At 38.8% G+C, this 15840-nt stretch overlaps 1 protein-coding gene across 2 annotated transcripts in view; it reads left to right on the plus strand.

The window, feature by feature from the left end:
* The window catches only part of LOC102057499 (uncharacterized), a 33028-nt gene that overhangs the window by 3134 nt on the left and 14054 nt on the right, over positions 1 to 15840 (plus strand). Inside the window, exons 4-6 of one of the 2 annotated variants that reach the window (XM_055705663.1) lie at positions 4005 to 4038; positions 11119 to 11169; positions 13166 to 13243. In XM_055705663.1, the coding sequence (XP_055561638.1) occupies positions 4005 to 4038; positions 11119 to 11169; positions 13166 to 13243 (163 nt within the window). The remainder of the gene's footprint in view (positions 1 to 4004; positions 4039 to 11118; positions 11170 to 13165; positions 13244 to 15840) is intronic. The other variant, XM_055705665.1, reaches the window with a different exon arrangement.

Here is a 15840-nt window from a genome sequence, read left to right on the forward strand (position 1 = left end):
TTTTAGATAGGTACCTAAGATACTTATCTAGGTTACTTCTGCATATCTTTGTTTCATCTCTGTAAGTTGATTGGTTTGGTGCCTTTGACTCCTAACAATGGCATCAGAATGCATAATTTCTTTGAAAGAGGCCACTTCCCAAACATCTAAGCATACTTCTTAGGTAAATCATATCAAATGCATAGCTTCCATAAAACTAGGGAGACTTATTAGTGACCTACGTATAAGAAAAGAATTAAGATTACTTTTTTTTTCCCCTGAGGAAATCTAGTTCATATGTGCTATACTTCTCAGGCTCCATAAATACTGCTTTTGATGAATATGGGATTTTTTTAGGATGTTTTTCCTCTATTAACAGTCAGTCTGGGTATTTGAGCTGACAGCGACTAAATAATTTGCTGCTAGAGTAGGAAATGTAAATATCTGTCTCTTCATGGAAGCTTAGGCAGACTACCCAGATTTGTTATAAATTGGACTGAAGTTTTACCTAGAATATGTTGTTACTTCCTAAATTAAAAGAGAATAAGCCTGTACCTAAAGCATTGTGGAATTCCTGTGTTGGAGGCTGACAATCTGGTGCATAAAGGTAAAGATCTTTGAGTCTGTGTTCTTACAAGAAAGTGAGTCCCGAGTTGTTCATTTGTATTTTCATCTGTATATTTGCAAGCTTAATGCTCTAACCCACTGGATTGATGTTTGATTGATTTCAAGGGATAGAAATAGACTAGATGTCATATTGCATCATGAAATAAAGTAATTTAAAAATATTTAAAGCAAAGGATTAGTCAGTGCAATGACTTTCTTCGTAATTTGTTGATGGATTAGGTTCTGCTTATTTGAAGCCTTTTCCATTTGCACTTTCAAATTTATGGCAATATTTTTTTTCCAAATGGCTCAGAGTAGCTGCTGTAGTCAAATAATAGATGATCAGCTAACTAACTAGATAAAATTACTGCTGCTTGCATTCTTTGATACATGAAGCTTAAACATGTTTTCGAGTCTTTGAATGCTTAATTTACAAAATACTAGGTAATATTTTAATTCTATATGGTGTACCTTTCTAGAATTCATTTAGTTTCTGTTCCTGAGAGTGGATTCTTTGTTATGACGACTTTGTATTTCTCAGTGATTTCAGTGCTCATGACAGATGCTTTCTGTGTCCTTGAACTGGAGCTTGAGTAATAAGCAGAATACAAATCTCCATTTTTTTCTAGTGCTGATAGCTCCTGAGGCCAAACCTCTGTAAAAAGTAGTGATGGACAAAAGATTGTGGGGTTGGGGTGACTACAGTGCAAGGTTCATTAAGTGCCTTATGGCATCTGCATAGTTGCATGGCGAAGGGTTTTGTGGTTTTGTTGCTGACTAGCTATTGATGGAGCAGAGGGTATGTGGAAAATGACTTGGACAAAATGGAATTTGTACACGTGCATTTAGTTCTTAGCTTTTTGGAAGTTGGAATTGCCTCGTATTACATACTTTGGAAAAAAAAGTTGAATGTTACTTTGAGCCATTATGGTAAAATGGTTGGGAAACAATGTTTATATCAGTTTACTCATGCTTTTCATTGAACCAAGTCTATAAGAGTAATGGGGGATGTTATGCATGGAAGGTGGTTTGGTTTGGTGGTTTTTTGGTTTTTTTTTTTTTTTGGACAGCCAAGGAAAAAGCTAGTCCCTTTGGAGGGAGCAGTTGACAGATAAAATATATCTGCTGTGCGTGTACCTGGAATACTGTGGTATGTGATCAGTTTTATTCTGGTTTTACAAATATACATTAGCTTTATTGCTCAGTTTACTAGAGAGGAAATCCTAAAGTGGAATGTCTTTTCCACGTGTTCTGAACAGCCCTTTGCAGGTATGAAATCAGCAGAAGAGTGTTGTCTCTTCTGGGAACTGTATCTAGAGCACAGATGAAGTTGGCTCTGGTTATGTCAACTATTCAGGGTTCCTTGCCCTCCCTTCATATCTGGCGATAGACAGGGTAGAAACGCCTACTGTGTTCCAAACGGAGAGGAATCTGCATTCGAGACTCTGCAGCCTCATTAAAAACAAGGAATGTTTAGATCTGTGAAGAGTTGTTATTTTTTTGTCTTCACCATTTCAGTGTTCGCATTTCTGCTATACCTCATGCCCCTGGCTGGTGTGCATCAGAACCTATGGTTGAAAATACCTGATGTACAGGCAACTTTTCTGTCCTTTTGTATGACATTAAAATCAGCCGTGCTGGAAAAACATTTTAATTGGACTTTTTTTATGTTGATACTTGGAATGTTAACATGGCTAGGTTTCAGTTCCAGGAAAACTGTTTTGCTGTTGTGTTGTTTATATTTGCTCTCAGTAGTATGCTGCTCAGCAGTTTATCTTCATGATCCCAAGAGACTTAAACTGTAGAGCTTTTCTTTTGGGGAAAAAAAACCACCTTGATTTGCTTAGTATGAGCTTGGAGAATTAAAATAAATAGAATTTCTATGTATGAGCTGCTAACATCTAGCTGGTATGATTTTAAGAACATATGTTTAGGATCAACCGAATTATGTTTACATAATAAACTATGCATGTGAAGCTGTTTGATAACCTGTGAACCTGAATTGTGTGGAAAACTAATTTATGCTAGTGCTTACAGATTACAGTGTGTGTGTGAGGTTTCAATCCTAAAAACCAGAAATTTTTGAGTTTTGGCTTCTCAAAGTTAGACACTTTGTTAAAAGTTACTTAAATTTTTCATAGTCTTAGCTCAAAAACAGCTGTTGCAACTTGCTTGCAACACATGACACAGGACAGAGAATAAGTTTCTTACCTAATGTGTGAGAATCTTAATTCCTGATGTAGTTTTCTTTTGTTTTCTTAAAGAAGCCTCAGGGAGGGTTCACAAGTAAAATGGGCCCATCTTCAGTTCCAGAATTCCATTTCTAATATTAACAGAAGCAGTAATCCTAGTGCAATCAAAGTCAAAGTTGATTATTCCAAAAATGGTCAGGAAGAAATTCTCTTTGAGCAACAGCTCATAGTTACTAATGTTTTCTACACTTGTCTGAAAAGTGAGGTATTAGTAGCTGTTTGTTGTAAAACTCTGTAGAATGGCAAGTAACGAAAACTTGCGGCAGCATAAGGGAGACTGTGTCTGTATTCTATGCTTATAAAATCCTGCTGAGTTTATACAGCACCACCCACTATCTGTGGCAATACTGGGACTTGGGTAACTTCCTTTTTTTAATAACTGCTGTGAAAGAACAGCTATTTGGCTTCTTAAACAATTAACTATTGTGTCAGTCTTATTTCCTACTGAATTGTCACACTGACGTGCAGCATCTTTTCCATGCCACTGAATACTGAAAATACAGCATTCAGATTGATGGACAGCTCTGGACAGACAGCTGCTTTACTGGTGGAATGACCACACTTATTGTTTCATTACTGTAAATGGCAAGTTTGTGTTTATTCGCCAAAAAGTTCTCAAAATTAGTCAGGATCATTTTAGCCATGTTCTGAATTGGAAATTTAAGTTCCTCTTTTCCATAGATTCTGCCAAAAAAGCGATCTGTTCTGGATTCGGCTGATGAAAACCACTTTTCCTCTTCTTCATTATATGAATGAACTTTCACACCCACTCAAAATGGTGGGGATGCTGCTTTTTCGTAGGTTTTTTCCTTTTGGGGTGAGTTTTTTTTCTTTTTTGTTGGTACTACAGCTTTTGAGAACTTAAGAGTTGCGATCATGCAGACCCTCAAGGTTTTGTCTGGCATTCTTGAGATGTGTTTCAAGCCATAATCATCAGGAATAACAGGGTTTTCTTGAAATTAACCTTGTATTAACTGTAAGTATGCTTTTGAAGAAAGTCATAAAGGCTGTATTTTTTTCCTATCTGATAATGGAAACTTTGGTCTGTAGTATAATTCATCTACAAAGGTTTTGGAGGAAGCATAGGGTTTTTCCTTCAAATGGTGCAGCACATTAATTTCTTTTTCTTATTTTATTTTGGGATGACCTGCATTTTCATAATTAAAGAAAGAGAAGGCCCTGAGACCCAAGACACTGTATTGTAAGTATTAACACTTTTTTTCTTTCCAGCCTCCTAGGTTAGATATTGCTTGGGGATTTTAATGTTTGTTGTTTTTCTAGTAGTTCAGATATTTACATTTGTGAGATTTGTGTCTATTACTGTTTCTCTTTATATGCTGAACATTCTTCTGAGATTTCGATCTAGCGAACTGCTGAGCAAAGAAATAATTTGGAGCATGAAACCTTAATTATGCCTTTCCACATAAATATTTGTATACCTGTTTAGTAGAGGGATGGATAGTCAGTATTTTAGTTTCTTACCTTCCCAGGCTAAGCTGTCTCCCACTTGTCTGTCAGCTTTATGCACTCACTTCTAAGCTTCAGGCAGTATGCTAAGAAGCTAAATCAGCAGGCTGGCACAGAACTGTTGCAGATGCAGCTCTACCAGTGCTGGAGTCTGCTTAGCTGCATCACAGGAATGTTCTGCCTTTCCTTATTGTAGTGGACTTGAAGTAGCAAAGGCCTTTCAAGGTAGAATCAGTTGCTGGGATATCTTTTCCCCCAGAAACTAAGAACGTGAATCCAGACTGTCATATGTCAATGATAGTAAGAGCTGTGGTGAAAGGTTGAAAACGTGGCATATAAATAGCTCACAGTGAAAATGGAAATCTTGTTGTAAAGGCACTGATGATGATGTATCAGATTTTTAAAATACAGGAAGCAGAGAACATTGAGAGGTATGGGAATACTGATTAAAAAAAAACAATGAGAAGATTAAAACCCAGAATGGTTATACAGTCAGTCATCGCAAGGAATAAGCCTTTCACTTCTGCTTTATCTTCTTAGCCCATTCTCCTAAGAAACAAGGCTTACATTCTGGCTTTGTCATCTGTTTCCCAGTATCTTTTGAACCTCCCAGACTTTTTGAACCAAGTTGATCAAGGGTTCATGAAAATGCACATCTGCACAGAGAAGAGCGATGGTGTCAGTCCTCTACTGAGGGGAGTGCTTGCTGCAGGCTGAGCTCACCACTTACTGGACCCTGAAGAATCAACACAAGAGAAAGATTTAGAAAAGCACTGGTCAGAGTCCATTTTCTAAGAGACTGGGCTTCATTAATGGTTCTCATTGATCGGTGTTGACAGGAGACTGTCGGTGCAAGATGTATCATTCAAGTGTGTGAATAATTGTGAGATGTTTTGCCTCAGCAAACGTGGGGACTTCATACAGATCGCTCCTCAGAAATACTGCTAGTGAAGCTCATTGACAGAATTTGTGCAAAAGTTCTGAAAACATAGAGGTCTCCTCAAAATCCAATGGATTTGAGCAGTCCAGAATTGTATTTATACCTCAGCAACAACAACAGATTTATTTGGCTATGGGCTAGTGTTTTTAGTGGAAGACACTTTCTAGAAATTTCTTTGTATTTCTTGTCAGAAACAGTCATTAAAAATAATACTAACTGAAGAGGTTTTTGCTTCATGACTATAAAATTCTGTGTTGGAGGAGTAATGTAAAGAATGCAAGGGACGGAAAGCGAGACTTGAATGAGAGGACAGAAGGTGTGGCGGCAAGACTGTAAAGAGAGTGGTGGAATACAGGAGCCCGTTGCAAAGACCTGTGCCTTTAGAAAACAATAGTGCTTAATGTGCTACAAGCTCAGTATTCCATGGAGAATTCGGGTTAAGAACTGCTCGTTATAAACACTGTCATTGTCATAGGTTAGAATCTTTCAACTGTGATGTATCTTACAGAATGAGAAAAGATAGGTTAAAATGTGATTATTAAAGTGAAGAATCTAGATGTGAAACTTTGCCAAACGAGTTAGAGCTAGCTTCTGAGGGAGTCCCAGCATCACAGGGTACTGCATATCAGAAGCATTGCAAGATATGCTTTAATCCAGAAAGTTTTGTGCCTCAGTAATTGTTTTGAAGAACCCAGCATCTTTTACTTCTAATATGAAATTATTATTCAAACTGTTGAAGTCTCCTTTATTCTACTTTATCCATATTAAATTCTGCTTCATTGAGGATCCAGACATTGGAGGCCAATTTTCCAGCCACTGTTAGGGTTTATTTGTCCAAAAGAGGCTGAAACTTTGTAACAGGTAGAAAAGTTTTCCATCTGAGTAACTTTTCAAAGATGGCAATTCATATTTCATTTTGGGAACTGTAATGCAGAATTATATATCCAGTATGTATGCAGAACTTCTCTAAACTCTCCCGTGGATGTATTACCAATTATGCAAATAATTCTCCCTCAAGAGTCAGCAGATTCAGGATATTCATTATACTCGGTCACTGAGATAGAATAATAAATTCTGAATTTGCTTGGCCTTTGTTTTTTCATTTTAAATAGCTGATGACTTTTTTTTTCTACAGTTCGCAGACATATGTACTAAGCATGAACAGAATTACACTGCGTTTTTGGAGTTAAGCAGTGAAGTCTTGTGAATGAGCATGGAAAGTATGGATATTCTTAAATTAGGTACACTATGTAAAGTATGAATCTAGGATTATTTCAGGATATAAATTAATGAGATGCTGCTGAATCTGCAGTCTTGTTCTCATGTTCACGTTGTCAGATGCTGCAGTGAGAATGAAATGTGGCAGCATGTTCACAGAGCTGGAGTTCAAAGAGCCAGGAACAAAAATGTATGGATGTTGTCAAATTGAAGGATGAGTTTTCTTGGAAGTCACTTGTACACTTCAGCTGTTGTCCCACTGTCTAAAAAAGAACAGGACTCAGAGGATGAGGTTTGACATATTCATAATGTTTTACCCCAGCATCTGCAGTTTCTTCCTTGATGCAGAATTAAAGCAAGTTCCTTTGTCACTGGGGAGACCACCACCAATGCTGCTATCATTTTTAAACCAAAATTTGAAAAGGCAAATTATTTGGATTCTGAGTGTTTTCAAATGGGACGTGCCATGTACGGTATCCTCTTTGAACTCATCAGAAGTAACTGTTCATAATCCAGAAGCGATGAGCAAGAGTAACCTGTTTAACTGTACAATCTTGTTGGCTCTGAAGTGAGTTAAGTCAGAAAATGCATCTGTTTCCAGATGATTGTGTTTGGAATAGTACTGTTTTCTGTAAGACAGACATCTGGATACCATGCAAGTTTCCATGCAGCACAACTAACAAGTTATTTTTGTGGTAATGGCAGAACTGGATAGCTGGAGTGGCTTTTTGCCTGCTCTCCAGCAGTTCAGAGGAGAGAACTTAATGGAAGATGTGGGAAGAGAAGATGCTGAAGTTCTAAGACTTTACTAAGGGAGTTAAATCAAAGCTCAGTTATGTATATACATTTCAGTCATGTGATTTCTTTGTACAATGGTATAATTGGACAGATGGAAGACTTCTTTCAGCTGTAGTTTAGACAGATGCACGTATGTGTTCAGGGATAAGGAGGGGAGGAGATCGAACATTGCTGCTTTTCTTTTTTTCCTGGGACCTTTTGGCCAAAGCAGACAGAAGTTTGGAAAGCTTTGCTTTGAACAAGAGTAATTAAATGATGGGGGAATGCCAACATAAATGTTAAGCAAATGTTTCCTGGGCAATAGCAAAATCCAGTGGTTTACTACTAAAATGAGGCAGTTTAGGCAGGAGGCATAGTATAGAGTGTGGGCCCTGTTAAAGCTATTTCTGGGCTGCCTAGCTTTATGGGTGAAATTAATTTGACACACAAAGAGTTGGATTAATGGAATTTTTTTGCACAGCCTGTGGAATTTATCTTGCATTACAGGAAGATGCAGAGTTAGCTTGCAGGACTTCTTTTGCAATGATACAAATTAAAAGTGTAATAAGGGGTGTTATGGGTATGTAGATGCGGGTCGCCTCATCCAGCAACTACATTCTTCGTTCTGTGAGGCACGGTGTCAAGGGGAGGAATCGGATCTGAAGATAAGCTGCATTTATTTAACAGCACTGACTACAAGTTCTTCCTTCAGTGAAAGCACAAACGCTATGTGTTCTGCCTTGGGCTCGCCAATGACCACCTTATCAGTATCCTGATGAGCATTTCTGCTTTGTGATAGAAGCTAAGTTTATTTAACATGTCTCTCTGTGCTCAGTGTCTGCCAAGCATTGATTAGTATGCATAAGGTTTTGGGGTGTAAAACTACTGTGTTTTCAAAGAAAAGAAACCTGGAAGTTCTCTTCTGAGTCACAGACTGGAAAATAAAATGCTTCAGAAACCATAATCATAGAAGTGCGAAGACTGAACGCTACTCCAGCTCCCTTACTACCTCTCTTCGGAGTTCCCAAGAATATAGAGTCTTTGTGCGCTTCCTCTTGTATTCAAAAGTGAATCGGCAATGCTGAGCCTGGTACCTCTTTGTTGCTGCTGAGTAACTGAATTGACAGTGTTGGAAACTGTCCTTAAATTTTGAAACAGCTGTTTTATTTCTGGCAATTGTTATGCATGTGTGTGCATTACGTATACGTGTATTGATGTAAAAGATGGAGAACAAAGAAATATGTTCAGAACTGTGGCATTGAATAATGGGGAAATATTCAGAAATTTGGAGAAGGGTTTTTTTTAGTTATTTTATATAACTATACCTGGAAAACAAATATTGCTTATTAAATTATTAGTTGGAAGGGATTTCCTGAGACTGATTAGGTGATTTCCTAACTTCCTGACTGAAGCATGACTGCTGCCAGTGCTGGATCATCACTTGGTTACTGAAGCCATGAACATCTAGGGCAGAGTGTCTGCTACCTGTGTTTAATCACAGCGGTGGTTGCTCCTCTGTTTTAAAGAGGAGTTTTATCTGGACATCTAATCTGTGCTTCCTAAGCAACTATTTCTGGCTGCTGCTTGTTATGCTATTGTCAGTCTCCAAAGGTTTTGACTCATTTTTGTAGCTGCTGTACAGGTATCCATGCTATTAGGTCTTCTCTTAGCCTCCAAGTTACCAAACTAAACAAGTCCAGCTCCCAAACTTGTTCTCATAGATTGTTTGCCCTGGGTTGTTTGTCTTAGTAGCCCTTCTGCTGGACTGTCTCTGGTTTCTCCACATCCCACTTGAACTGGAGAAGGATGGAACTAGATAGCCTTACAAGTCCCAAACGGTGGAGGACAAGATACTTGGAAGTATGCCGCCTGTGCGGTATCTCAGGATAGAGTTTGCCTAGTTTATGGGAGACATGCTTTTGGCTGGTATTCAGCTTAGCATTCATCATAACTCTGAGGTTCTTTTTGACAGTGCAGCTGCTCAGTCAGACGAATCCCAGCCTGTACTCATGAATGGGATTTTCAGCTGCAGAACTCTACACGTACCATGTTTCTTAAGGTTTCTTTGATCTTAAATGTTCCCAAGGGTCTGGTCAACTGAAGCTGCGACATCGGTTGTATTCCCTAAATTATCTTGTCTGTGTATTTGCCAAGGGTATTCTATGCATCCTCATTTCTGTTATTGATGATGATGTTAATCATTGTGGGCCCTGGAATCAGTCTTTGGGGTACTGTACTGCTTACTGAATGCCAAGAGGCTGGGCTGTTGATCATTGCCCTTTGAGCCTGGCACTCCAACTGATATTCAGCTCATTGGTCAGTCTGATGTGCTTTAAGGGAAAATACTGTTGCATTTTGGTTTTGAGATGCTTAAGAAATATAACTTACATTATTAATATAATTCCAAAGCCATGTGGCTAGTAAATGTGAATTAAATGTTAGCCTGGAAACCTACTGTTGCTGAATATGAGAGTGTCTTCAAGATCATAATTGCTTTGTTGAACTCTTGCAGGCAGCAATGATAGTATTTGCTAAATGCCTTTTTAAAAAAACAAAAAATCTCCAACCCCCAAACTGCTACCTTTGGTAATAGTAGCAGCTACAACTTGACTTTTTAACTTGATCGTATTTGTAAATCTCAACCATGTTAAGACAGACTGCACTGTGAACTGCTTCTGGTGCAGTTCCCTGCAAATGTGGTTAGTTCATAGAAGTAAACAGAAAATAAAGCACTAAAAATCTTATTTCACAGGTACCTATTCATGTCACTTAGTATTTGGTCATGTTGTCAGTCTCCAGATACTGGAATATGACCTGGGCTTCCGGCACTACCTGAACAACTCTGGAATGAAGTAATTTTCGTAATTGCAGAGTACCTGGAGATCTTATTTTGTTCATGCTACCAGAGACTTTGAGGCTTTTTACTGATAAAAGATGGATAATTGATTATGAGAAGTCAGTGGAGAGATGTTTTTTCATACCCCTCACTTATGATAATGGTGCAGAGTTGTTTGCAAAATGTTTACAATGTTGATTTGATTTACAGCTTTCATACATGTCTTTTAACTGCCTGGCTTATGCAGAAAGAGGAGAAAACCATTGATGTGTAAAAAATGTATTTGCCATGACTGTGGAAAACTTTTTGCCTTCAAAAATAGGAATTATGTGGGCAAATACATAGTTTAACTTAAGCTTTCACTTTTTCCATTTAATGAGTACTGTGTGTCATCTTGTTTTAATCTTGAATTCTGAAACTTAAGAAACCTCTGAGAACATCATTAAAGCATGCTTGTGATGTGTCTGTGGATTTGGGGGAAGAGGGGGGCAAGGGAAGGAAGTTTCAAAGGAAGGAAGTGGAAGTACCTTTAAAAAACATGTCTCAAAATTCACTCCAAAGCTCTGAGTGATAAGAATATATACAGAATCCTATGTAAAAGAAGATGCGGTTTAATGACTTTATGATTTGTATTTGGGACTGTGTTAAGGCTCTCTGTGTTTAGACCAGAAGTTTTCTGTTAGGTACCTGTAGCAGAGATTGACTGTCATGAACAATACTGAATAGTTAAAATAGTTACTTTAATTAACTAAGTAGTATGAAAAGCACTTAAAATAAAAACTGAATAGTTTATGCTTCTGTGACATACATGTATTTGGCGTATTGTGTTGGTGGGGAAAGGGAGTGGAAATGAAGAGTTTCTCTTAAAGCAGTAAAGTTACAAAAGGGAGGTGTACCGCAATGGAATAGTGCTATTACCGAGCCTATATTAAACTGTAAAATGAAGATAATTGTTCAGTTCTCTGACTTGTTTGGATGATCTACTAGGCACTTAATAAAAGTAAGTGAGAAGAACTGGTCTGACTGTCAAACTATTATCCTAGGTCCTTCAGCTGCAGTCCGAGCTCCGATGAAGTACGAAACACAGAGACCAGGTAGCTGAATATAAATGAGCTAATGCCCTTTGTTGGTGCAATTATGAAAACAGTGGTTTTATTTTAGTGATTACCAAAGCAGGTAGTTGATTATGGTTTAGGAAGAAGTAATGCAAGTTACCAAACATTTGAACCGTTGCTTTTCTTCTGTGCTCTAGTTAATTTATGTAAGAAAAGATCGTAGGAGAATATGAAGTTACAAGTATTTTCACAGAAAGACTTTCAGTCTTGAGACATAGTTTCTGTCATCCTCATTATCGGATAACATCTGATATCAATTATTTTAGCTAATGTCTTTTATAGCTGGTGAAGTTTCAACAGAAAATTTTGCAGGACGTGTGTGTGTATACATATGCAGTGAAAGTTTGACAAAACAAACACGTGTAAGCCAAGGACAGTATGCGTTGTTCTTCTCAAGATGGTACTAAAACAAGAGTATTTAGTTAGCAATATTAGGAAGCAAGAAGAAAATGGCCATTACTTTGTAGAGAACTTTTAACTTTTTTCTGTGTGGATCTTTCAATATTAAGTCCAAAAGATGACATGCATTTCACTGTCAGCTCGGGAACAGCCATCTCACACTGAGAGCTATTGCACAGACACACAAATGCATGAAAACTGCATAATACACTTAAATGTTGGTAAAAAATCTGTTCATGGAGATTAATTACATTGCACCAACTTGTATGGGTCAACCCTCTCACACTGTGCTACTGCTGCATGTCACTTCAGACAAAAAATAACAGAGATTTTTTGGCAAGACTGTGAAGTTTTGGTGGGAATGGGACACACTGTTCCCATGGCCGGAGGTGTCCCATGAGGTGTTTTTTACCGCAATTAAATTGCAAGAGGTTTTCTATATAAATTAATGCTGAAACTTCGTGATTTTTTTTTTTGTGTGTGTGTGTGCAGCCGTGGGGTTTGACTTTATGGTAGAGCAAGTATATTCCTAATGGAATGAATATTTAAAAACAAGCATGGAATTCCCTATCCTGAAATTTTGTTTGGGTGATTGTTATTTTTTTTTAACCATAACCTGGCATCCGAGGGGGGAAGAATATAGTAACAGTTCAGTGCTTGTGGTATTTCTACTTGTTTGCCCCAGTGTGAAGAAACGAGCAGCATTTATGACACTGAAGAAATTCATCAGTCTGTTAAAATACAGCTGTATGTAATTAGGAAGATCTGTTTCTGCACATTTTTTTTCTCACATTAAAAATATGCGTTTTAACACTTTAATGTGCTTTTTTTATAATGGCCAGCACTTGAATATACTTAATGCCTCTGAGATTCTTTTGCACATACGTTTAGCGAAACTCTGCAGGTGCTCCAAGTTGACCAGTAATACTTCAAAAGTGGTTTAGGCAGTGCAAAACCCAAGCTATTAAAACTTAATAAAACCTGCTCAGTGAGGAGCAGGATACAGCCATGATGGAAATACTGCTAGTTCAGGGTCAGGAATATACTAACTGATTGTGCAGCTTCTGGTCCGCCCAGACAACAAGAAGCATTTGCTGTATAAGTGAAGATGATGTTTTCTTTATTAGACTGAAGGCAGTGTGATTCCTGAACTTGAGGCTCCACACAAGCAGTCTCAGTATGCTATATAAGTATCAGGGGTTTAGGGGAAGGAAGAGATTGGTGACCTGGCTATTTTTTTTTTTCTTTTAATGAGAACTGATGGGGCCTGGAGCATGCTATGAATGTGAACTTGTTATCTTTCCTCAGTAAATTGGATCATGTTAGAAGGTCTGTTGCTTATTTGGTTCTCCTCTTGAAGACGCTAATTCCTTGTGTGTGAAATTGTTATAGAAAACAGAGTCTTGGAACCTTTTTGTGAGTGACTGAAATCTTGCACATTTTTCTTATGCATTTCAGAGCGCAAATTAATTTTGCCACCCTTAAGTCTCCACTAGAAACTCCTTTAAGATCATAGAAATTATATGCAGACTGTTTAATGTGTAATATCTCTTCATGTGTATATTTTTTACTTTAGTGAAGAGAGGACTCGCAAAGGACATAACCTGTCTGAAGGATTTTATGAATGATCCCAAAAGAGAAGAACCTCTAGTTGGTATGTTTTTTTATTTTCTGAATGGTATGTCTTTGAACTTGTGACCAGATGGCTTTTGTTTTAAAATGGAAGGTGAAATTTTAGGTACAGTTTCATTTTCTGTAAATGTATTGAATAATTTATAGGATATATCTTATTTCTAACACCTTTTAAAGATTAGTTTATTTAACTTACTTCTGTAAAGGCCACTTCTTTTATACACCTTAATTGTTAACACAGTTCATTCCTGAAGGAGCAATCTTAGTAAAGAAGCTTTTCACAGAATGGTTGAGGTTGGAAGGGATCTCTGGAGGTCATCTGGTCTTAAGTCTCTGCTTAAGCAGAGTCATCCAGGGCAGGTTGCCCAGGACCATGTCCAGATGGCTTTTGAGTATCTCCAAGGTGGGAGACACCACAACTTCTCAGGGGAACCTGTGCCAGTGCTCAGTCATCCTCTCAAAGGTGTTTCCTGATGTTCAGACAGCATCTCCTGTATTTCAGGTTGTGGTTATTGCCTCTTGTCCTGTCACTGGGCGCCACTGAAAAGAGCCTGGCTCCCTCTTCTTTACACCTTCCCTTTGGTTATTTATACATGCTGATGAGATCTCCTCTGAGCCTTCTCTAGGCTAAATAGTCCCAGCTCTCTCAGCCTTTCCACATAGGAGAGATGCCCTAGTACCTTCATAATCTTCATGGCCCTTCATATGTCCGTGTCTCTTGTGCTGGAAAGCCCAGAAGTCGACACAGCACTACAGGCATGGCCCTGCTGGTGCTGAGTGCAGAGGGTGGATCATCTCCTTCAGCCTGCTGGTAACACTCCTCCTTGTGCAGCCCACGATCCCATTAGCCATTTTGGCCACAAGGGCACATTTCTGGCTCATCTTCAGCTTGGTGTCCCCTCAGGTCCTTTCCTGCCAATCTGCTTTCCAGCTGGTCAGCCCCCAGCATGTACTGGTACCTGGGCGTGTTTCTCCCCAGGGACAGGAATTTGCACTTCCTCAGGCTGAACTGCCTGAAGTTCCTGTCAGCCCAGCCCACCAGCTTGTTGGGGTCCTTCTGGATGGCAGCACAAGCGGTTGGTGTGTCAGCCATCTTGCCCTGTTTGGTGTCATCAGCAAACTTGCTGAGAGTATGCTGTGCTCCATCATCTGATCATTAATGGAGATGTTGAACATGACTAGACCCAGTGTTGACGCGTGGGGTACACCACTACCTACTGGCCTCCAACTAGACTTCACACCGCTGCTGACTTGTCATTTGGGGATTCTTTTTGGTTTTCCATTTGGTGGGATGTGCAGGCATTTCGGTTCAGTGAGATACATTTCCTCACTATCTTTGGGAATGCTAAAAGTAGTGAGATGATTTTAAGGTTTTCGTCTTTCTAAACTGGAGTAGGCAGCCCTTAGGAGAGGATGAGCAAGGATGTTTGTTGGCAGCCTTAGTGTTCCGAGTATGTGCTGGTGACCTGGAGAAATCTGTTCCCTGATGAAGAGCTAAGTAGCATGTTTCCTATTATGGAGAGCAGAGAATTTCCCTTAGTGAATTATCTTGCTGTCACTCTACATACAGTATTAATATTAAAAAGCATAGCAGTTTATTATTATAAGCATTTTTAATAGAAAAAGGTGACTAGCAAAGTGTTACTTTTGTGTATACTCAGTTCATCTGGTTATAGTTTATTTTCAGAACTAAGATTTAGAAGTACAATACTCTAGTGGGTCTGAGATGGAGTTGGATTTCTTCATAGCAGCCTGTGTATTTTGGATTTGTGACTAAAACAGTGTTGGTAACACCCTGGTTTTTTGGCTGCTGCTAAGCACTGCACAGCCTCAAGACTCTTTTTTTCCCTCTGGGTCATCACCACTCACCTCTTGAGTAGGCTTGGGGTGGGCAAGAGACTTGGGGAGGATGCAGCCGGGACAGTTGACTCAGACTGGCCAAAAGGGCATTCTGTACTGCATAATGTCAATGCTCGGCTATCGCAGCTGGGGTAAAGAAATAAAAAAGGTGATGGTGGTGGGGAGGGGGTAAGCTTCCAAGGTAGCTGTTCAGAGACTGACTGGGTATAGGTCTGCTTGTGGGGAGGTGAGGGACTGGTTTTTGCATGTTTGGGGTTTTTTTTCCTCTCTTTCCATCATCTGTTAAACTGTTTATAAGCCCATGAGTTTTCCCATTTTTGCTCTTCCTGCTGAGGGGTGTGTATGTGAGCGAGCAAGCAGCTATGTGGTGTTTGGCTGCTAGCTGGGGTCAACCCATCATCACAAATAACACAGTATTGGAAATTATGATAATGGGGAACAGCTGCTGGTTTTCCCTATTTGTTTTAAGCTGCTTCTAAAGTTGTTACATTTAAGCTCTTCAGAGTAAAACTTCTCATGCAAGGTGTAAGTCTCAAACTTAAGAGATTTCTCAATACTTCTAAGGCGTAGTCTTTCAGTCATTTCTAAGAAAGAGGGAAGAAAAATCCCATTTTCCCTCCAATAATTCTTAAAAGTTTATAGAAGAGTTTTAGATTATGAAGGAATCGATTTTGTGAAGGGATTATTGTCTTTCTTACGTGTGCTTTGTGCTACTCAGACACTATCCAAAGTATGTTTGACCAAATAGTTCACATGCAG

Source organism: Falco cherrug, chromosome 3 (assembly GCF_023634085.1).
Source record: "Falco cherrug isolate bFalChe1 chromosome 3, bFalChe1.pri, whole genome shotgun sequence".
Lineage (NCBI taxonomy): Eukaryota > Metazoa > Chordata > Aves > Falconiformes > Falconidae > Falco > Falco cherrug.